A 24,575-nucleotide genomic window follows, 5' to 3' on the forward strand; every position below is an offset into this window, starting at 1 on the left:
AGGCTGAGCAAGGAGAACCCGTGGCTCCTGCCTTAAGCCGCGCCCCTACCCTAGACTCCCCAGAGGGTTTCAGCTGAGCATTTCTAAAGGCCAGCTGAGAGAGGGGCGGGCCAAGTTCTGTGATCAGCCGTTCACAGTTCTCTTGATTGGTTGATGGTGATCAGTCCTCAGGCACCAGAAGGTCTGGGGGTTCCATGCTCCTGATCACCAAGTAGTTAATTTCTTCCACTTGGGGGTGGTTTTTAACATCCGGAAAACTCAGGAAATCTGCATAAGTTACTATTATCTGGGTCCTTCAGAGAGGAGCTACAGAGGGTATAGGGGAGGGGTCTGTCCAAGGAAAGCCCCATAGGGTCCCGCTCAGTTACACTCAGAGCCTTCTAGTTGCTTTTGGTGTATCAGTCACCAAGAAAAAATGGTATTTTACTATAGAAATTCCAGTATAAAAAGGATTGTGGTAACAGGCTAAGTCATAGTGGTATGTCACCATGGAGAGGCCAAAAGTCAGTGTCCATGAGGCTCCTAGGGTGGCATCCATTATTCTGGTGAAGCCTTCAGCATGTCAAGTCAGTTCCCTAGCTCTGCAGCTCAGAAACCTGATTTTTCATCCTTGGTTGAAGACTCACATTAACCAAGTTCAAAGTACCAGATGTATAAATCAGTACTGATACATAAAATATGAATGTACTGGTTTCAAGTAAGTGACACAACTCTTATCCAGACAGAGACCCCAGGGCTCACGAACCCAGGAAGTAGAGACCACAGAGGTGAGATGGCAGAAGGGTTGTTCAAGTGGCCCATGAGGCCAGTCTGACTTCATTTGGAATCATGGCTTTGCTGGAAGGCAGCCTGCATGACATCTCCAAGTCTCAGCACCATCACTGGCAGAGGAATGACAGTCTTATTTTAGATGATAATGCGATCATGTAGGAGACTGCTCAGCACTGTGTGTAGGACATGGACTGTATGTAGGACCTCAGCAAGTTCTTTGGAAGGCATGGTGTTAGAAGAAGGGGCATTCCATAGGTAATAGGAGTGTTTTCACATGACTGGCTAAGGTAGCGCCATGCCTGCATTTCTGCCATAGAAAAGGCCTTGCCCCTGGGACTCGAATATTCAAAGCCTGTTGGCCAAGACCTCATTTGTTTCCCCAGATCATTCCCCTTCCCAGACTCCTCTCCATCCCCCACCCCACACACCCTATTCATTCACTGGACCCATTCTATGAAACCGTCACTGTATTTAGTTATATTACAGATAAACTGTTATTCTAGCCCTGAGAGTAATTTTTTTCTCTTCCTGGGTAAATTTATGTATCCCTGGTTGGTTCCATTGAGATGTTGGCTTTAAAGTTTAACTCTCAAAGAGAAGGAAATCTTATTTCCGTCACTTCCAGATTTGGGCTGGAACCCTCACCATAACCCCTAAGAACCCACAAAGAATGACTTTATAGTTGCACCTCATTTTATGAAACCAGTTTGATCCAGTGTGCTCTCCGCTCCGCCCCATCACCATTCACCAGACTTGACTTCACGTGACTTTTGACATTTGAAAAAAGTCCAATCTGTTCTGAGCACAAGAAAGCTTATCACCAGTAAGGATGCTTTTACAGATGTGACCCAGGCTTCAAAGGCAAACCCCAAAGATCACCAAAATGTCTGCATTTTAGATCTGCTGTGACTGCTGTGGAAGGGACAGCAAACATTTGGACGGATAAGTTATGGTACTTTGCAGTGTAAAAATCAGCCATGCTACCCTACATTTGGTCACAACGTTTAAACGCTTTGTATCTGGGCAGCCAGGTACCTTCTAGGGGTGGAGGTGATGCTGGCAACATGGCCTGCAGCATCTCATAGCAAACACAGCCTGAGGCTTCAAGAGCCCCCTCACCTTGGATTCTATGTTGTTGTTTATCAGTGATGCTCTGAGATGTGCCACATTCACTCCCAGCCTTCCTCTGTGTAGATTCCTACTCTTTATGAAGGAGCATCTTACATAAAGTCTTGAATTGCCCATCGGTTACAGAGATTGTGCTTTCACTTCTTCAAATTTTAATGTGAACTGAAGCATAGAATGTTAGAAGATGTTGGTTTATCAAGCTGGATTCTCCTGTTGGTTTACATCTTCTGGGGGAAGGAAGCACTGCCCGTGTTTCAGACCCACTCTCGTCATTTCCAGCTGGTTTCACTGGTAAATTGATGGTGATTGGAGCCTGGAGGCTGCCACCCTGGGAGCCCAGGAGGAGGCAGCAAAGCGGGAACCACACTTTGGCTTTTTGAAATGAACACTAGCTCTTACTCTGTGCGTCGAAGGGAGTCTAAGGTCCTATTGGCAGGTACTACATGCTGCATGTTTTTTGTACCTCCTGCAGGATTGGCCAGTGCTTTATACATATTAGACACTCGGTAATGTTTGTTGAATTAAAGGGAGTGCACCTGCCTTAGTCCACTTGGCCTGCCATGACAAAACCACAGACGTGGAGGCGAGTGCTTAAATAACAGACACGGATTTTCTCACAGCTCTGGAGCCTGGACGTCCAAGATCTGGGTGCCCGTCTGGTCGGGCTGCAGGGAGGGCTCTCTTCCTGACTTGCAGATGGCAGCCTTCTCACTGTGTCCTCGCCTTGTGGAGAGAGAGCAAGCAGGCTCTCCAGTGTCTCTTCTAATAAGGACGCTCATCCCATCATGAAGGCCTGAGCTCTGACCTCACGTAAACCTAATTACCTCTCAGAGGCCCCATCTCCAAATACCATCACTTTAGGAGCTGATGCTTTAACATATGAATTTGGGAGGAGTGGACACAATACAGTCCATGGTAGCGCAAAAAAAGTGAAATAAAAAACTAAACTGTCATGTAACTCTCTGCTTTTCTTTTTTACCACCTTCACCATTGCACCCATTCCCCCACCTCTGGCAGCCACCAGTCTGTTCTCTGTATCTATGAAGTGTTTTTTTGTTCTCTGCCTGGCTTATTTCACTTAGCATAATCCCCTCAAGGTCCATCCATGTTGTTGTTGGAAACAGCCTAAATGTTCATCAACAGATGACTGGATAAAGAAGATGTGGTATATTTATACAGTGGAATACTATTCAGCCATAAAAACTGACAACATAACACCATTTGCAGCAACATTGATGTTCCTGGAGAATGTCATTCTAAGTGAAGTAAGCCAGAAAGAGAAAGAAAAATACCGTATGAGATTGCTCATATGTGGAATCTAAAACAAACAAAAAAAGAACATAAATACAAAACAGAAACAGACTCATAGACATAGAATACAAACTTGTGGTTGCCAAGGAGGGGGGTGGGGAGGGACAGACGGGGATTTCAAAATTTGTAGATACTGACAGGCATATAGAATAGATAAACAAGATTATACTGTATAGCACAGGGAAGTATATACAAGATCTTGCGGTAGCTCACAGCGGAAAACAAAATGTGACAATGAATATATGCATGTTTATGTATAACTGAAAAATTGTGCTCTAAACTGGAATTTGACACAACATTGTAAAATGACTATAACTCAATAAAAAAAAGTTTAAAAAATAAAATAAAATAAAAAAATAAAGTACAAAAAAAAAGGTCCATCCATGTTGATGTGAATGACAAGATTTCCTTCTTCTTGTGGCTGAATAACACTCTATTGTGTGTAAATACCACATTTTCTTTATCCATTCATCCGTCGGTGGACACTTAGATTGCTTCCATGTCTAGACTGTTGTAAATAATGCTGCAGTGAGCATGAGGATGCATATGTCCTTTTGAGTTAATTGTATTTCCCTTCAGATAAATACTCAGAAGCGAAATTGTTTGATCAAATGGCAGTTCTAAAACTGCCATGTAACTTTTGATTCACATGTGTTATTCCCCCCCCTTTAATAGGGAAATGCAGCAGTGTAGCCACCACAACAGGAAATATTCTCAGGAAATGTGTGTGTGTGTGTGTGCATATATATATATATATATATATATATATATATATATATATACACACACATATATATATGTTTATACATATTTTTATTGAAGTATAGTCAGTTTACAATGTTCTGTCAATTTCTGATGTACAGCACAGTGCTTAAGTCATACATGAACATACATATATTCGTTTTCATGTTCTTTTTCACCATAAGTGACTACAAGATATTGAATATAATTCCCTGTGCCATACATTATAAACTTACTTATCTATTTTAGTATACCAGTCAGTATCCGCAAACCTTGAACGCCCAATTTATCCCTCCCCACCCCAGGAATTGTATATTAATGTGCATAAATGCACACACATATACACACACACACATTGTCTCTTCTCTCATCTGTTTTTGCTCTGAGCTTGGAGACATCCAGCGAGTACACCTGGAACAGAGTGGTTGTCGTAAAGTCCGTGCGTCTGCACATACCTCGCCCGGGAGGCAATGAAGAAATAACTGTTCCCTTTTAGCCCCATATCTCCATCCTCAGCCTTTCCCTCCTCCCCAGCCTCTGAGCCTGGAGGTCTGCAGTCATCTCAGCAGTGACAGACCAGAGTGACTGATATATTAACCATGCAGACAGCTGCAGTGATTTCATGCCTAAAGCTCTGGCACCCTCCTTTAGATGGGCAGAGATGTTTAGGAAAGAGTTCTTGATAAAAAAACATTCTTAGGAAAACTGTTCTCCTTTGGAAAGGCAAATTTTCAGTTTATTTTTTAAATACTATTTCCAAGACCCTTTGGCCTGATTTTAGCATTTCTTGCAGGAAGGTACTTTTACTGCTTGCATTTTAAATTATGGGAGCATATAGAGTGGTCTAGGGCAGTCTCTGGAGCCAGGATTCACATCCCAGCCCCAATACTTAAACAACACTTTATCTTTGGGCTCCTGATTCCTCCCCGTACAATGGGGTTAATAATAGAACCACCTAATAGGGCTGTGATGAAAGTTAAAGAAGGTGATGTTTGTAAATTGCTTGAAACAGGGCCTGGCACATAGCTAATACTATATAAGTGTATGTTAAATATATATATATTTATTATCATGTTCTACAATAAGTCAATTATAGTAACATAATTATAGTATTATATAACATAAATGTGTTATACAACATATATTTGATACATGTCATAATAATACATTTATTACATACATGTGTGTGTATATATTTATATATTTGTTAAATAAGGCATCTGCCTGTCTGTTCAATATAAATGTTCTATGTGGGGAAGGAGGGCTGTGGGGTTTGTCAGCCATGTCACTGAGCAAGTGCCATCTGTTGACAGGACAAACTACCAGGAAACAGGGCAGAAGGTCTCAATCCACTGGTGGCCCTGTCCTCATTGTCTACTCCTTTGGGTTTTATGAAAGTCATTTGTATGGATGTTCTTGAGCTTTGAGACATTGTGTAAACCTGAGATTGCATGTGTTAGGAAAAGTAAACTCTCATCGCTTACTCTTTTTCCGCTTTGTTCTCCCTCTAGCCCAAGCTTTTGGCCAAGGAGCTGCTTGACCTCGTGGCATCTCATTTCAATCTGAAGGAGAAGGAATACTTTGGAATAGCCTTCACAGATGAGACGTAAGTGCCCCCACGCGCTCACAGAACCTGAAGGGAAAATGCAGAACCCGAAATCGCACTGTCTCAACTGTCAGCAGTGAAGGCAGCTGCAGGCCGCCTGGGTCTTGTGGTTCAGGGTCAGTCCCAGTTCATCATCTGAATTTCAAAGGCCTTGTGATCATGCCTGGAACGGCCAAAGGATATAATTAGGGTGATGCTAATATTATGAAATTATTAGGTAAACTAGTTCTTATAATCAAGCCGGCTTGTGTTCAGAACCAAATGTTTATTTTTTTAAAGAAGTGGATTTGTATGGGTTTTGTTTTCTATTAAAGTTAAATGAAAACTTCTGGAAGTGAAACATTTCTCTCCAGTGTTAGAATAACAATAGCAGGAAGTGAATTTGATGATAAATTTAAAATGTAAGGTGTCTGTGCAGTTTCACTGTCGACGCTGAAGTAGAATATAAAAAATCGAAAATTCCGATCACTCACCTGATGAGAAGTACCTTGGCTTTCTGCTTGGCTCTATACCGTGTTTGTAACACAAGTCAGGAATATCTTTACTGAAGTTTCAATTTCCTTCTTAATACACTGTTAGCAAAAGAGTACAGTGAACACCTGCACAGATTCCTAGATAAAAATAAGCTGTTCTAAGCAAATGTTTCACAATTTTCTTTCCTCTGTGTATACACATACACTTGGTCGCACACACACTCCTCCAAGTCTTTAGAATTACAGAGATGGCTTTCTAAAATTCTCATGAGTCAGGGTTAGGTTAGTGGCTGGACAAGATGGCACAGGGAGCTTATGCTCCATCAATCAGATGGTACCATCGAGGCAGGACGAGCTCAGAAGCAAGGACCAGAGGCATCCACATTGGTCAGTAGGAGAAATGATCAGATGTGTCTGCGTGAGGAGCCTCCAGGAGCTGCAGACAGCGTGGCCCTAGGGTTTAGTGTCTAAGTCGGGACCCTGTATGTGAAGGCGATGTGAATCAGGACTGTCTTGGGCAAACTGGGCAGATGAGCACCCTCTAAATTAGTGACCTTTTGGGTGGTGGTGTGATCAGGGAACCACACTGGGAGGAGAGCCACCCTGCCTCAAGAAAGCCTGGAGTAACAGGCCAGCCCCCGGCCATGGGCCCATAGGGCACTGAGCCAGGGGGGAGGCTGGAGTGGTCGCTTCTAGAAAGAGCGTTTTGCCAGCAAATGGGATCAAGTGAGCAGGGCTGTGAGCTGGAGGGCCGTGGTGGGAAGGAGCCAGCAGAGTCATTAAAAAATGCTCTAGGACAAATATACATCAAGAACAACTCCTTTCACAGATGCAGATGTTTTCTACCCTTTCTCCTGAGAATCCCTGTAAACCCCCTCCATTGCTACTCATACATTTTTCACTAATTAGGAGGAAACGAGAGTTTCAATGAATCATATCGCATTATTCACATCTCCCAAGTATGTTTATTCTTATAAAAGATGCACTGAACTCAAGCTGAGTCCCGATTACACTTCCCTTTTGAATGAACAGGAGTCAGAATGAGCTGGTTGTCCTGGGCCAAGGAGGAAGTCACCTGCTGAAGGTTTCAGACCACAGCCCTGACAGCACCAGCCAGAAGGCAGTGAGTGTCAGGGAGAAAGTCGCTCTCCTCCCAGAAGAGAGCCAAGCAGCAAAACCGCACAGCATTGTTCACCTGTCCCGTCAAAGGGAGGCTGTCAGCTCCAGGTCTGGGTGCTCCTGGTTCTCTGGTCTGGCTTGAGAAGCATGTGTACGTGGCCAGGCTGGAGGAAAGGGTCCCTCTCCCTGGACTGGTGGAGCTAGCAGCTGGAGAGCCCTGTGGGGGACAGTGGGAAGAGGATATGAGCCATCTTCTGGCGTGGTCCAGAGGAAGAGCGGCCGCCGCCATCCTCTTCACCCAAGTCTGGGTGGGCAGGTTCCTCCGGTGATTGTGGGAGTGGCAGGCAGCCAGCAAGATCAGTGCAAAAGTCCTACACCTGGCAGATGGTTCCCGGCGAAGAGGTGGCAGGTGGGTGTGACTCACTAGGAAACAATGAGTGTCCGGGGCCCCGAGGAAATCAGGAACCAGGCCTCCCAGCAACCAGGACGAGGAGACAGAAGCAAGTGGGGGCAGGGGGTGGCTGTGACTCAGGGCAGAGTCCGTCATGGACTGACAACACCTGGGGCCAAAGGCGTTGGCTGGTGACCTCTTTGGTCATCTGAACTTTTCTCCTTTTCCTGGTGGGAAAGGGCTGAATGAAAGCTGTCACCACAGCACGGTGCCTGCTGGGGAGGCTTGGTCCAGGGCAATGATCGTGTATCAGTAACTGCCAGCCTTACCTTGTGATCCCGCAGCCCTCACGCTGATCATTTAATAACTGTGATTTAATAGCTGTGTTTTCAAATTGTGCGTGTGCATTGTGTCATGGTGTGTGTGTGTGTGTGTGTGTGATTTCTGCAGGTGCTACGCGCTGCATCATTTATAATAAAATGCAATCTAATTTTCATCCTTTATTGCAACTCATGGTATACCCCATGTATTTGCCTGTTTCCTAATGCAAATCAAACAAGACTAACTTAGAAGGTGCTGTAAGCTGTAAAATGCTGCACAGGTGTCGGCAGCCGTGTTACGATCCCTAATAGCAGAATATGAGACTCTGAGGCCATATGTGATCAACGACTCTTTCAGTATGAATTGCTGTTGATGACATTTTGTGGGATCTGGATGGGCCTGGAGAAGAGAAATACAAAGCAGAATGTACGCAGGAAATTGGAAGATTCTCCAAGCCTGTCCTCACCCCTAAGTCATATTCATTAATAGTGTCCAAGACCGCAAGGATATTTTTTTTTCTATTGTTAGTTAATCAGTTTGTCAGGATTAATACTGGCTCCACCTTCTCTTTTTTAATTTAATTTTAAAAACGTTTTATTTTGAAATAGTTAGATCTACAGAAAAGTTGCAAAGATGGCACAGAGAGCTGTCACATACCCCTCACATACCCCTAGTGTTAATATTCCTACCAACCATGTTAATAATTATCAAAACTAGGACGTTAACATGGGTGCTGTGTTAGTAACTGAACTACAGACTTTACTCAGATTTCATCAGTTTCACCGTGAATGTGTTTTTCTGTCCCCAGATTCAAGTGCATTTAACCCCTTTCATTTTTAATAACTCCACACTAATAAAAGGAGATAGACAGGCATACCTCGTTTTATGGTGCTTTTCATTACTGACTTTGTAGATACTGTGTTTTTTACAAATGAAGGTCTGTGGCAACCCTGCGTCAAGCAAGTCTATGGGTGCCATTTTTCCAACATCATTTGCTTATTTTGTGTCTGTGTGTGTCACGTTTTGGTAGCTGTTACGATACTTCAAACTTTTTCATTATTATTATATTTGTGATGATGATCACAGATCAGTGGTCTTTGATGTTACTATTGAAAAAGCGATTACAACTCCCTGAAGGCTCAGGTGATGGGTAGCATTTTTGAAATTAAGGTATGTACGTTGGGTTTTTTTTTTTTAGACGTAATGCTATTATACCCTTAATAGACTACAATATAGTGTAAGCGTAATTTTTATATGCACTGGGAAACCAAAAAATTATGTGGCTTGCTTTATTGTGATATTCACTTTGTTTCAGTGGTCTGGAACCAAACCCACAGTGTCTCCACGGTCTGCCTGCAGATGGGTGTCTGTGACTGATCCGAATTGTGCAGATACATACAAACACACTTTGGCAGTCTTTAAAACATTCTGAAGCAAAGTAAGAGCCTAGTATAAATTTGATCTTAAAATAATAGTTAACATTGTGCTGCAGACGTGGGCCTCAACGTTGGCTCCACATTGGAGTCACCGAGGACATTTTATAAAAGGCTGATGCCTGGGACCTCCCAGAAGAAATTCCGATTTAATTGGTCCGGGTGTGGCCTGAGCATCAAGGCTTTTGAAAGCTCCCCAGTTGATTCTTGTACAGAGCCAAGTTTGAAAACCCTTGTTATAGAAAAAGGAGAATGTTGGAGTAATTCCCTCTGCTCCCTCCCTCCAGACCAAAGAAGAGAAGCTGAGTTCACTCAAACTCTGAATATTTGGGGCCAATCGTGGCACATGCCAGGAGCCCAAAGTTATAAACCCTCCCCATTTCAGACTCTGGAAACCTGACTATTGGAGAACGAAGTCAGAAGTTCAGATTTAGTGTTTCCTTGAATATAAATAGAGTGAGATTTTCATTTATCAAACATTGATATCCTTTGCTGGATGAAAGTTATTTTTACATTTTATTGTTAAAATATTTCTACTGCTGCTTCAACACCCAAGTTGATTTTTTTCCCAAAGCTCCTGGTCCTGACTGTGTAATTTAAATCAATAAAGCCCTATTTTTAGTTATCTGATCCATTCTCAATCGTAATTTCTGTTTCCTCTATTGATTTCTTAAAAAAAAAAAAGTTTTATTGAGGTTGTAATTGACATACGAAGGTGCACATCTTTAAAGTGTACCTTTCAGTCAGTTTGGACATCTGCAAACACCTAAGTTTTCAATTTTTAAAATTAAAAAAAATTGTTGACAGAGGATCTCATCATCAAAAGCCATAAGTAACCAACTTGGAGACTATTTAGCAGAAATAGTCAACCACACCCCAAGAAGCTTGGTTAGCCATCATTGCACGTTGCAAAAGCCACATACGGTTAGAACATATTTTCATGTGCCAATTAAGGAAATGAGTAGTTCTTATTTAATTACATGCATACATGTAAATGAGTAACCTCTTATTTAATTACAGACCCCCTTCGAAATTTAAGTAGTTACATTCCCTCCTCTCCACAAACGTTTACACACAAAGTAATTTGCTTCAGTTTCAGAGGGTTTGCAGACACTCTGAAGCCAGAATCTAAGTTTAAGAATCAATTAAGGATTTTTTTTTTAACAACATGCTGTGTCTTAATTAATCGAGTCATTCATGGGGAGTGTGATTTATCCGGATAATTAAGGTCCAGAATGCCCACAACTCACTGGAAATGCATCTGTAGCCCCAGTGCCAGGGTGATGGGGGGACTCCTCTGCTCTGAGGCTCCTTGGGCCCCGCGTCCCTTGACTAGCAGCAGGACTGGCCTTGGCCGAGACATCTGGAAAGGGCCTCATTGATGAGACTTCCCTGTCCCAAGCTGATCTACAATTGAAACGCTAGAGTGGAAAAGCAGTTTTCCAATCGCAGAAGAAGCCACCGCAAGAGGCAGCTCTGGGAAAGTAACATCCAGAAGTAGGTTTGGGGTTTCCATTCCTTAAATGCTCTGTGCCGTGAGACGGAGGAGAGGAGAAGATCGCTGGCTACAACCTCCGTGCCTGGTTTGTCGCAGCTGCTTCCGGGCAGGTGGCAATCAGCCTTCATCACCCGCCCGGAGACGGCCGGTGTAGACCCTCAGACCTTGTGGCACACAACAGCGCCTTCTGTTCAGTAATCAGAGAAGGGCTTTGGCACAACTCTTCCTGTGCAGCTAGGGCAAATCAGAAAAGAACGAGGCCACCAGAGGAGGCCTTAGGGATCCAGACTTATCTCATGACCTTTTCCTTCCCAGAGCAGGCGGTACAGGGGAGCTCGTATCCCGGGCCAGGCGAGCAGAGTGAATTCTCCCCGAATACGGAGATTGTTTAGTTAGGGCAGGAGCGATGTCTGCGCGTGGAGGGCAGTCGCCGACCCGACGGCAGCGTTGCTCTGTGGGGCTTATCTGAAGCTGATGTATTTGCTTCTTCGCAAGTGTTTTCTTAGTATCCACCATGAGGCCTGGAGAGACAAAAGTAACTGGCCTTTGACCCCTCGTAGAGCTTGTGTTTTTACTTGAGGTGGTTAAGTGTTAAGATACAGTGTAGAAGGTGCTATGAAAGAAAATTTGGAATAGCCTTAAGAGGACATAGTGGAGCAAACAATTTCTCTATATAATAAAAAATTAAAGGCGTGAATACACATAGGCAAAATAGTCCATGATTTAGGCATCTGGGCTCCCCAGTACATACCTTACCTTAATATGTGTGTGGCGCTCTCTCGCAGGCGCTGTCTCTCACGTGCACTCTCACTCACACGCTCACATACCTAAAAGCCCCTGTTTGAGGGATTCTAGCTAAGTCAGCGTCCCTGAGCTGTCCATGACGAGCAGACGTACTTCTGATTCAAAGACACTGAAAAGCGAAATCTTCTATATGAAGGCCTCCCTTCTACCCCTCTCCATCCAGTGATGTCTGTAAGAATTTCATCCTCTTGCTTTGGCTTCCTTGGGGGACTCAATCCATACGCATCAGCTACCTACAATAAAAAGCCTCTAAAAGGCACAGAATACGATTCTCCCCTGGGGTCTAAAAAGTGATGGTTCAGACAGGTTTATCACACACCACCACCCCACCCAGGAACTGTCTCTGAACAAAGCTCTCCTTAAGGCCATCTCTGTTTAAGGTGCCAATGCTTGGACCAAAAATCTATTTGCATTATACGTAGAAGCTCAAAGCAATCTGTGAAATAAATGCATCCAATTTCTGTTGCCTGGAAGCAATTGCATATTTATGACTGACCTCACGGTTTGACCTATTGCCACCATAAACCAAATGGGTGTTATCTTGCTGGCTTTAAAGATAGTCATCAGTCAGGCAATAACAAAAGTGCTCTGAGTGTGTGCTGGGACTTCTTCTGTTTTTATTTTTTTATTTTTTTTGCTTTGTTATCGGCAAACGCACTGATGTGAACTCTCAAATGAAAAATCAATGAGCTAATGAAAACTAAGCTATCAGGCCTCTCTTAGTTAAACTGTGGAGAGAAAATACTTCTTTCTCTATCCTTTGCTTCCCGTCCCACCCCAACTTAAAGGGGGAAAAAGAGTTTAAGGCAGAGACTGGATGTCAAGACTAGGAGGTGTTCCGTGGGAAAGACAAAGTCCCAGACGGTGGGGCACCGTTCGTAGCGCTGGCTTAGGGAGCGTGACTCTGAACTCAGCACGATGAACGGGAAATACTTCAGTGAGCCGAAAGTGGCGGCCTCAGGACTGGAGCTCCCAGTTTACTTTTTAATCCAGCTCTTAGCTTTTGCCCAAATATTGAGCAGTTGTGACGAGGGACCTGGGGCGGGTCTCTTGTCCCTTAGGCTTTCCCTTTGTAGCCGCTGTGAGTGGAGAGATGCTTTTTCATGCACAGAAAGTGGAAGGAGCGACTTCCTTCCCCTTGAGGGTCCCAGGACTCCAGGTGCACGAAGCCCACCTCTCCACAGATATCAGCTCCCTGCCTGTGTGTGTGTGTGTGTGTGTGCGTGCGTGTGCATGTGCGTGCGTGCGTGTGCATGTGCGTGCGTGTGTGTGTGTGTCAGAAGTGGGGTTGAGGGATTCAAGTAGGGGAAGTGGAGGAGGAAATTCATTTTCCTCTGAGGCCAACTATGCAATTCAGGGAGGATTCTGGCCTCCTGTTCTTTCTCCTTTTTGATCGTTTTCTTGCTTTCTAGTCATGTAATGGCTTGATAAATGTTAAACCAATACATAGCTGGGAACCAAGGAATTTCCAGTTAAATACATTCATCTCTAAGATGTCATTCTTTTAAAAAGTTTAGTGTGGGGAATGAAATTCCCTGGAGAGGGAGGCCCCACCCATTTATCTGCCCTCTAATAACATGGATGAAGAAGATGGGCAGTGAGCAGACCTAGCAGAGTGGAGCCACGTGACGTCCGTGTCGGAGTCCCTTCAAGCAAAAGGTCCCCCTTGCAGGTTCTCCGCCAAGTGAATTTGGCCCCCAGAAGCCAAGTCGAACATCCAGCAGTCTGAGTGCTCAGAAATGCTGTGCCCTTGGGGTGGGATGAGGCTTTCTCAATCCTGGCCCGTTGACAGGTCTTAAGGGCACGTGTAGAACATTCCATCTCTCAGTTCCTCCTTTATTCTTTGAGCTTGAAGCTGGAGGGGAATATCCGTGCCCCCCTTTTAGTCTATTTCAGAAGATCATGAAAAGGTTACTCCGACCAGACTTATTATTAAATAAGGCAAAAGATGACAATTGAAATCTACATGGTCATTGGGTGGATTTCTGTTCTGAGGCTTCGTAGATCCTGTATGTATTTGGCATTGTTAATTACAGGGCCAAACAAAGAGCCAAAGTTGTTTCTGTCTCCCCCGTGCCCCTGACATCATACCCTGAACCACTCCCTTTATATAACTGTCTCACCCCCAAGCCAGGCGTCCCCTGTCCTTAATCACACCAGGACCAGGTACCAGCCAGCCAGGGACAGCCCCATGCCTCAGGGCCCACCAGAATCACTCAGAGCAGCCAGTCCTAAGCTGTCTTCCGTGCCTTTTCCATGAAAACCCCACGACGTCTCTGGCCTGTGTCTTCCCCATAGTCCTTTCTGCCTCACGATCAACACTGGTGCTTCTCCTGGTGGCCCTGTGTGGTGTGAGTGCCTCTCATTTCTAGGCAACTGTGAGGAACAGAAAACTTTCCTTTCAAAAGCATTGACCTCCCTGTATTGTACTCAAGTCACTTTTATAGATTAAGATCTCGGTGTAAATCGATTGCTTTTGGAGACGGTCATCCAATCGATGAGCAAGTGCGTTCGGGCCCCTGATGTTTGCCAAGCACTGCGCTAAGTTCTGGGGATGATGCTTTCCTTTTTAGTGCTGAAAACGTACAACTTAGCTGAAGAGACGGGTCATATTGTAGAAATCATTGCACAAGGCTGTACTAACTAGCCTTGCACATGACATAAACCAGAAGCCCTGGAGACGTTGGAAAGAAATCCCAGGCTAAGGCAATCAAGGAAGACTTCACTCAAAGTAAGACTTGAACTCGGCCTTGAACAATGGCTGGCGTTCAGATAAAGAGGATGGAGAGGCTGTTCCAAGGAAGAGAAACAGCGTGATCTGAGTCCTGGCGCGAGTGTGCATATGGCGTGTCTGCAAGAGGCTGCACAGAAAGAGGAGCCTGGGAGATAACTGGACACTTTCAGAGGCAAGAAAGAAAGGGCGATGGCTTATTAATCCCAGATAATGAAGTCTCACATCTGTCTTAACATCTCCAGTTAATCAAAAACACACATACTGTTACCGTATAGGGTAGATCCCTCTGTTTTTCAGATGTAAAAATTCTGTTGAGGAGAAGTGTGTACATAGAGTGAGTTCCATGGACTTCGGGAAGTGCAGGCACAGAGCTGTGTTCAGGATGGATGCTGTGAGAATCCAGAGAAGCTGCAACCAGGCTGGTGTGTGGGGTGGGGAGGGTGTCAGGGATGGGTTTCTGGAGGAGACACAGGAGAGTAGGTCTGGAAGGATGGGCCAGACTTCACTGGGCAAAGAAAGAGAGGAAGGGCATTCTAGGCATAGGGAACAGCAGGAGCTAAGTCTCAGAGCATGAAACAGCATGATCCCGTGGGGGCATTATCCGCATCTCGATGTAACCAGACACGAGGGTGGCATCTGGGGCTTCTGTTTCCAGATCCTGTGTTCTACAGGACAAGAATTTATCCCACCTTTCTGGAAGATGTTATTTTGCTTAGAAAACTTCTTTCTTCATTCTATACTTCTTACTATACCTTTACTACAGTCAGAGAAGAGGAACTGAACATTAAAGATAAAGTTAATAGAAAAATTTTTTGTCTAGATGAAGATGCCTAGAAGGAGAAAGAGGCCAGAGTTCCTCAGGTGGACACTGTTCCGAAGCAGCCCTCATCCTCACCCCCAGAACCACAGGCTTGGGCTTAATGGAAAGAGGGATTTGTTCTTTTGTACAGAAGGTGCAGTTTGAACAAAGTCTCAAAATGGGGATGAAGCCTCTGGAATATCTTCCATCTTTCATTATTTGGAGGCTTGGAGGAGCAAACATTTTCATACAATGATGCAACAGCTTTTCTTTAGTAAGTGCCAGCCTTTCCCACGTGTGTATACATTATAAACATCTGTGTTATGCAGCATCAGGTGCCCAAGGAAATGGTGTGCAGTTGTGTCTGTTCAGCATGAGCTTACTAAGCAAAGATGATTATAGGACTCCGAGTCCTCCAGGATGACGCATGGAGATTGGGTAAGGAGAGCAGAGGAGGACAGAGTGGATTCTGCTGCTCATACTTGCTCTTCAAAGATCAGCTTCCTCAACGTGTCTCCAAGGGCCTGGTCACCCTTCTCCAGCCTCATCCCTTTCTACTCACATGACACCAAAGTGCCAGGTTTCTTCCCACCTCAGGGCCTTTGCACATGCTGGCCCTTCTGCTTCGAAAGTGGTTTCCCCTTCCTCTTTGCTTTTCTCATTCATTCTTCAAATCTCAGTCAAACACCAAGTAGTTCTTGGACCCCCAGACTAGATCAGGGCCTTAACTCATGGTCCTAATACTATTAGTAATTATGTAATTAATTGTGGAAAGAGTTGCTGAGTGTCTGTTTCCTAAGAAGAATATAAGCTTCAGGGGAATAGGGACTGTGTAGATTTTGCTTACTGCTGCATCTCCAGACTCTTATTTGGAGAAGGAAGTCAATTAATATTTATGGAAGGAGAAGGAGAGGGAAGGAAGAAGGAAATGCAGACGTGTCCCCATTTGTACATCATCCCACATTTCCTTGGTTCACTGTGTAAAGTAGCTTTAATGAGGTGAAGTTGATGTACAATAAACTACACAGATTAAAATGTACAGTTTCATAAGTTTTGACATCTGTCTGCACCCATGAAACCATCACCACCATTGAGATAATGAACATCTCCATCACAACCAAAAGTTTCCTCGTCCCCCATTGTGACCTCCCCCATCAGCCATCCTCCACGCAGCCACCAGTCTGCTTTCTGTCACTGCTGACCAGTCTGCACTTTCTAGAGTTTTCTATAAATGGAACCATACAGTCTGCACTCCCTCTTGCCTGGCTTCTTCCCCTCGGCGTCTTTATTTTGAGGTGCATCCTAGTATTGCTGTGTGTATTAACAGCTCACTGTCTTTATCACGGGGTAGTATTCCATTACAGAACAATGTCGTAACGTGTCCATGCCCCTGCTGGGAAACACTGGGGTTGTTTCGAGTTGGGAGCTATTACAAATAACGGGAACACCTGTGCCTAGAAGTCTTTGTGTGGCCGTCTGCTTTCATTTCTCTTGGGTAAATAAGTACCGGGGAGCGGAATGCCTGGGCCGGATGGCAGCCGTACATTTAATTTTTAAGGAAACCGTCTGTGACTCACGTTTCACCCCATCTGCCTCCAGCAAGATGTTGCAAAGATTGCTCACATGCTTCCAAAGTGTGTTGTGAGGCCTTCAGGAGAGAAGGCAGTCAGGAGAGTGGTGGTAAGGGAATTCAGGACAAGAAAGACAGTATGGTTGTATTTTCATTTTAGTGCCGTTGAGAAAATGGGCAGCGGGTCTCAAACCCCCGACTTTGATTATCACACAGTATCTCCAGCTGACGCAGGAGTCCCCTGATCATTCCTTTGGGGTCTTCAAAAACCGAGACCTTAATAGTGAGGCAGAGGTCCACGATTCTCTGTGGTCTAGCACATTCTGCGACACATGTACCTTTGTCCCAAGAAACTTCTGCAAAACCCAAAGTCCTAACCGACCGGTCTCTCTTTCCTCAGGGGACACTTAAACTGGCTTCAGCTGGATCGAAGAGTGTTGGAACATGACTTCCCCAAAAAATCAGGACCAGTGGTTTTATACTTTTGTGTCAGGTATGTACATCGGGTAGCTGTCCTTTTGCCTTTTGCTTTTTTCCTCTTTGTCAAGAAAGTCTGGGAGCATGAGGGGTCGAAGAAAAGGGAGATCAGGGTTGTCTTAGTTCACTGCCAGTCACAGAGGTCGTAGCATCTCTACGTTCCCAGCAGACATAAGCGCAGGGCGTGAGTGTGCGTCACGTCCGCGGGTGTGCGTGGACACACGTGTTTATGCTCTGGCACTCGGATGCTTGTGGGGAATGAAGATAAAAGCCTTTTTTTTCCCTTTGCCTTTATGGGGCGAAGAGGGCATGTATCTCAAAGGAAACTGAGTCCCCTGTGATAACACAAGCCCTGGATTCTTTTGGTGGCCTTTGAAGCTGCGTAACAAGTCTGTGTGTGTGTTCTGTTCTTCTGTCACAAGTGCCACTTGGCCTCTTGAAACTTGCCTGTTTTATCCCAAATAAGAATCACTGAAACCCAAGAAGAAACCACAAATTAATACATTTCCCAGTAAGGAAGGCTGTGGCCTAACCAGAAACAATGGGCATTTTCTGTTCATTAATCTATGAGAAGAAGTTTGATTTTGTGACTGCTTCTCAGGGTTAATGTCGCAGCAATCTTATGAAGCCAGCCAGACTTACCACTTGGGTTTGCAGAAGGTTGTGTGAAGCCGGGGGCAAGGGATGGAAGGTCACGTCATGAGTTCAAGGACAGAGTACAAATCGTGTATAGCAAAGCCAGAACCTGAGCCCCCAGGTCCAGCAGCTCCCTGAGCAGCCAGTCTGTGGCACCATCAGGCTGTGTCTGTCCACACAGCTGCAGAGGCATTTAGGTTTAAGTGCTCAGTCTTCCAATGGACACTAACCTCTCCGCCCAACGCATAGACCCAGCCCTTATAAAATATGTGGATAGAAATTCAAGAGCAGGATGCAAACCATGCACATTTCAGTTCTTCCTTAAGAGTGCAGCCAGGAAGCAGTTTTTGACGTAGCCATTCTGACACTGCAGAAGACAAACTCAGAGGTAAAGAAAGGGTCCTTTTCACGGGCGGGAGTATGTCTTTACCCCAGCTGGTGGAGTCAATTTAAACGTGCATTTAATGCCTTTTTGATTTAACAGCTGTGAACGTATCAGAGCTAATCTTTGCCGTTTCCCTCCCTGATGGGCACAATTTCAGTGTCATATTCTCTTTAATGGTGGCTACATTTTCTCAGATAAGTGGAAAAGTCATCATATAAAGCAAAGAGTAACAATTCCACCGGGAGGGGTGGCGACATCAGGCGAGACTCAGTTGAATTTAAGCAGTTCATTAACCTGCAATCAAAGGTGGGCGTATACACTTGCCATAGATCAGGCTCCCCGCCCTTCCTGGTGCTTTTTGCCAACATTAGCCAAGAAGAGAAAATACAGGGCTGGTTGCATATTAGCTGTTTTTTCCCACATGTCTGTTACGAGCCGAGTTATTAGGGGTTTGGGGGAAAGCTTGGAGTGCCGTGAGATTGCCCAGTTGAGGTGTCTGTGGCCGAGGGTCTGCGTGCAGATGGGTCCAGACCTCTCGAAGCTGACGTCTCTCTGTGGAGCCAGATGCACGGAGAAGTGCAGAGGGAGAGCCAGTGTTACAGCAGAACTGGGGATGGGGTGACGAGACCCAAGGACACCCGTTTTCCTGATTGTCCAAAGCAGGCGCCTCCCTGAACGCTCATTAGGAAAAACTCCCCAAATCCACACTTCGGAGGGGACGCCTGGCAGAAGCACTGCCTCATCCTAAAAGCACATCTTTCTGGAGAGCCCCGGGTTTCTATTTCCAGTTACCTCTTGGCCACTTGGTCAAACTCAACAGGCTCAAAACCAAATTCATCACCCTCCCACCCACCCCACCTCCCCAAGCCTTCTGTGGTCCCATCGAATCTGATGTCATTATCCATCCAGTCATGTAGGCTTTAAATCTTGAAGTCTGTTCCCCCTTTCGTCTCCTTCATGTTCTTATGGGCATTAATTCTCTGCTGCTACTTCCAGAATCTCTCTCTGCCCTGCCCTCTACTCTTTGTTACCTAAACTCCCTCATCCTATGTCATCTGAATTATTGCAACCACCTCCCAGGGCAGGTGTCTCCTTGGCACCAGCCACGGAGGAGCCTGGCTCCCGGAACCCCTGCTCTCCTGTATCCCCACTTGGCAGCTGGCTGAGCAGTACAGTGTCAAAACCCCAATGGCTTGTCGTCTCCCAGGGAGGAGGCAGACTCTCCCACCGGGGCACATTCTGCGCCTTTACCTTGATTTTCAGCTTGGGAAGAATTCCCATTTGATAACTCAGCGCTGCCTTTCTGGGGATGCCCACAAGCTGTTTTCTCCAAAGGAGTGGTATGATAAATTATGTTCATCAAAGACCCAGACCTTGGGATACGCTGGACTGCATAAAGGAGCTCCTGTCAGCTGGGCTCTTCCCCGGTGCACGCACCCTGACCTTTGTAAACAGGAGTGCAGGCGGTCCGGCCCCCACAGCCCAGCCCAGCCGTCCACCACGCATGCATCCTCAGAGCAGCCTAACTCTCTAGTCCCCCCTGTCGCCCTTTCCTTTCCTTTCCACGTCTGTATGTTGCACCTACATAACACATATGCAGTTATATAGGGGAACAGAAGCAACATAAAACCACCTGATACAAGAGAGCATGGAAAAGATCGGCTGCCTTAGGCCAAGATTTAGGAATTCATAGAGTGGAAATCTTAACCCTGTGCCTCCGAGGATCTGCGTTTGGGCTGCCAGCCAGCGTGGCCTGTTACTTGGCATTTATATGTTCTGCTGCTGCAATGTATATTCACAATGTCTGTGAGCGTGAGGGCAGAGCTATGGTCTCCATTCAACCAATTAGGAAAAATAAGGCCCAAATATATTAAATAATGTGAATTGGAACTCGCAGAATTCTGCTTCATCCTCTAAGCCCGGAAATGAGCATTTCCTCCTTGGGGGGCGTGAAGCTGGCATCAGGCTTTAGGACAGACTCAGAACAGCAGGATGGAAGGCTCAGGACCCTCCTGACCTTCACCGACCGGTTATTAAGCTGCAAATGGACTTGATCCCTGCAACCCTCATCGTCAAACCACCAGGAACAGTCGTAGGGCATCAGGATCTTAACAATTACCTAAAAAGGGAAAAGGTCAGGAAGAAGGGAACTGTCCATTGTTAAGGGTGAACTATCGTCACAACCATCCTGGAAGCAGACATACGAGATGGCCAGGTGAATTCTGCCCCCAGCATGGCTAGTGAGTTATGGCATCTGTTCGGTCAGATCTGACTCCAAACCTGGGGCCCTTCCCCTTCCACCACGCTGTCTCCGTCTCACAAGTGAAAAGTGACACCATGATTGCTGATCAGAGAGCCTGCCGTTGCTCCATGTGCAGGCAGGGCCAGAGGACCCCCGTCGAGATCGCTGACCTTGGCCCGTCTCGTGCTCCACACTTGGCCGCGCCCATCTGCAAAGACGGTAGTAAGGACAGACACACCCCGCACTGGGGGAGAAGTGTGGTGGAGGGGAGCCCTCCCCGGCCTGACCTTGCTGCTTGGGAGCTACTGGACTCAGCACCATGGACGGAGCGCCCCCAGCAGGGGCACAGGTCCCCGTTGTCACAAACCTTGGATGCCACCCTGGTGGAGGAAGGGGCATCCTAAATAGGAAAGCAGAAGTTTCCAGAAGCTGAGATGCATGCTGTTAGTCTTGCTGGAGAATGCCTCGCCATTTCCTGACAACAGTGACCTCCAGTGGGTAGATGTTCCGCCCTGCCCTCTGCTCTCTTCAACTCTATGAAGAAAGCGCCTCGATCCCATTGGCCCTTATCATGGTCCTGAGCTGGGTCGCTTCCGAGCCTTGAGAGCCAGATCCACTCTCATCCCAGCTATGGGGGTATCAACAGCTTTCTCCCTTGCAAACTCCGTGCTCCATACTCACCATTATAGATGGATTTGGTTATTGGCTCATGAATATTCGTTGGGCACTTGCTATGTTGTAGGTACTGTTTGAGGAGCTAAGTATAGGGCAGTGAACAGATAACCCCTATGTTTCTTCAACTTCCGAGATTCTCTCTCTCTCACGCACACACACACCCCTTTCATCTCAGAGGAAGAGTGGCCCTTATCCCATCACCTGACGCCAGCTGATTGCCCTGTGCCCCAGCCCCCCCATCACCTCAGAGGGCTCCCTCCCTCAAGTCTCTCCTCTCTTTTTCTCTGTCTTAAGCTTCCGCTTCTCCCTGGACCCTCTGTCCGTGTCCACATCCCTCCCACCCTCACAAGACGAAATACCCTCCCTGACTTGGATCCTCCTGCAGCTATGACCCCTGCAGCCCCTTCTGTTCACAGCAGGGGTTCCGAGGGCGGCCCCCTTCCCACATCCCCCGATCCTGCAGTCTGTGGTGGTCCAGCTTCTGGCCCCACCACCCACATGGTCCCTGGGGGTCTGTAGATCCCAAAGTTCGCGGGCACTATTCTGCCCTCCCCTGTCTGAATCAAGTACTGTCATCATCCTTCTGCCCCATACTCGCTCTTTGTCCCTCAGACTTCCTTGTCTCTGTGGTGAGCACCGCCACCCACCCAGCCCCCAAAGCCAGGGACTTGAAAGTCAGCCTTGACGTCATCTGTTCTCCTCCACGTGTTCCCTCCTCTCTCCTCTTGTTCACCAGTTCCGCTTAGTTCTGCATCTTAAGGAGCCCCATCCCTTACCCTGCATGCACCCCCCACTGGCTGTAATTAGGACCCTCATAAGCCTCTCCTGGTCTTGAAATCTCCTAGTTCATCTGTGCTTCCAGTCTTGGCCCCTTTCACTCTCTCCAGATGTTGCCACTGAGCACTTTTCTAGAATTTTCATCCGCTACCCATGAGCTTCCTGGCTTCCTGTTATCCTGTAAGGATACCTGGGCGACCTGACTTGGGCGTGCCTGTGCAGCCTCATCGCTCCCCACTCCCTTACCCCTCACACATCCTTACAAGCAGCCTGGTGGTCAGTGTACGATCAAGATCGCGTTCTACAACAGCACCATTGTTTAATGCTACGAGGCAAGCTCCCCAAACTGAGAACAGTGACCCTCTGATAGTGTTCACCAGGCAGCTTAAGGCATAGGTCAAGAGAGGGCATGGAGGGTATAGTGCAGTGCGCTTGGTGTGCACGAGGTCCTGGTTCAATCCCCAGTGCCTCCATTAAGGGGAAGGAAAAAAAAGAAATAGGTCAAGAAAAAAATGTAAGGGAAATATGCCTACCCACCCAAGGAAGTCCTTCTTCTCTTTTATAGACACAGGTTTGCGCTCAGAATGATTCCTCCGTGTCTGGGCTGTTCCTTTGATTGTGTATTCTCCAGCCAGGTGTCCTTGTAGCTCTGGTCATCTACACTATTTGTAGGAAAATAAATAGAGATTAGATTTGTCTCCGCAAACTTCGAGTTTCACAAACAATAAATGAAAGTGAGCTACAGGAAGAAAAGAAAGACAGGGGATGCCAGGAAGCTTTAATGAAGGAGAGGGGATTTTATGGCCAAGTTCATGGCCTGACTGTTGGTGTCTTTCCGGGCTGATTAAGACAGCAGTTGCTGTGTCCTGTCACTCCTGGTAACAGTAGTGGCACGGATCTAAAATGAGGTGCCTGCTAACCAGGACTTGCTAGATCTCAACTGGGGGTCCCAGTTAGGGTTTTCAGCGCTGTTGAAATTCTCAACATCAGAGATTTTTGGCCGCGGAAACTCACAGCAGTATTAATTATCCTTCTCATTACGATGGCTCCTTTTTGCTACCAAACGCCAGCATTCCTAATGTGACATTTGTGTTCATTACAAAATGAAATCACTGGGCCATTTAATTAACACTTGCTGTAAATAGTCAGTGATTCCCGAAGTGCCAAGGGGTGGATGTGAGAGGGAAGACGAGGAGCGAGGGGACCAGAGGAGGAAACCTAGCTGACGTCTAATCTGGCTGGACTGGGTTCCGTCTGCTGCTTCCGAGGCTTCCACAGGTTAAAGGGGACCAGACTCCCCAAGGCTTCCGAGCCCCAAGTGTTGGATATGCTCAAACATGTAACAGCATAATGCATACTTCCTCCTACTTCAGACTGATAAAATAGCCTCAGATTAGCATCATCGAGGTCACGTTGGAGGTGGCATCACTCGCGGTACTCAAGAGACACTCTTGCGCTTGGCCTAGAGCACCGTTTCCTTTGGCTCAGAAAGAAGCCCTGAGATTGAGTCCTGCTAATGTGCTAAAGAGCCTTTTTTAAAGTGTCAGGTTTGTTATTATTCGGGTACTTGAGGCCAACAGATGAGGAGATGAGAGCCATTGAAAAGAGAGACGGCTGCTCAGTTCCCAGGAGGGGGGTACCCGATGCCAGGCAGGGCCATGCGGGGACGCACCAGGCTCGTCCAAGAGGCCCAGGGTGTGGCGGGAACGGTGGGCAGGAGCCTTTATCGTGGTCTCTGCAGGAAGGCATGGGTGAGGCAGGGTAAGCAGGCTTAGGATTGGCTTGTTTGAATAGCTTCAGCAGGGTTGGGGGCATGGTGGTTCTCCCAAGTTATCCATTTCCTGGCCCTGGGATGACTGAGGCAGGCAGACAATGGCCTGAAGTGTGAAACCCCCACAGAGGAGACGAGAAAATGTATGTGGGCTCTGGGTTGGCTGGCCTGCGTGGGGAAGGAGTGCTCACAGGTGAGTCCTTCACTCCCCTAGGAGCTAGCTAAGCCCGGGAGGGGCCGTCCCTGCAGAGTCAGCACGCCCCTGGGTGTCAAAGCATCAGAAACCCATGGTTAATCCAGAATCAGACTTGGAATGGCCCCCGCAGACCCTCTGAACCTACGAGACATCATTCATCCCCTTGGGTTTTCCCAGAGACCCGGGGCTTTCTTTGTGAACCAGGTCTCTGAAGCAGCTTCCCCTACCCACCCCCGCACTGGTAGTTAAGCAATGCAACATCGCCACCTACTGCCCAAAAGGGGGACCTCTGACAAGGCTCTCAGGAAAGCCCAGAAGAGTGGTACCTCCACTTGGAACGCAAACCGTCAGCATTTCCCGTTTCCCCAGAAGTTCCTCTCCCGTACGTAGTGTGGTAGCGTGCGCTGGGGCTCCATGGGGACTGGAGGTGAGGTCTGTTTTTCTCTGGGCACTTTCGACTCACCAGCACCCTGGCGCAGCTGGAAAGTTCAGGGTAAGTTAAATACCCAGGTTACAAAGCAATAATACAACAAGCCGGGAACACACGGGGTTTTCAGGCTGTTTCTTGGTCGTTGAGGTTAACAGAAATCTGCTTTCCAGTTTCCGTCAAAAGGAGATGATTTTTTTTCCTCCATCTCAGAACATGCCTCTTACTCCCTCCACCTTCCTGTCTCTTGTGCAGCCAGAGAACAAACGCTGTCGCCAAAGATGTGGAAT

General features: G+C 46.6%; 1 protein-coding gene across 9 annotated transcripts in view; it reads left to right on the forward strand.

The window, feature by feature from the left end:
* The window catches only part of FRMD4A (FERM domain containing 4A), a 441,493-nt gene that overhangs the window by 301,512 nt on the left and 115,406 nt on the right, over nucleotides 1–24,575 (forward strand). For all 9 annotated transcript variants that reach the window (XM_072955338.1, XM_072955337.1, XM_072955343.1 and 6 more), the window contains exons 3-4: nucleotides 5,463–5,557; nucleotides 17,100–17,192. In XM_072955338.1, the coding sequence (XP_072811439.1) occupies nucleotides 5,463–5,557; nucleotides 17,100–17,192 (188 nt within the window). The remainder of the gene's footprint in view (nucleotides 1–5,462; nucleotides 5,558–17,099; nucleotides 17,193–24,575) is intronic.

Source organism: Vicugna pacos, chromosome 35 (assembly GCF_048564905.1).
Source record: "Vicugna pacos chromosome 35, VicPac4, whole genome shotgun sequence".
Taxonomy (NCBI): Eukaryota; Metazoa; Chordata; class Mammalia; order Artiodactyla; family Camelidae; genus Vicugna; species Vicugna pacos.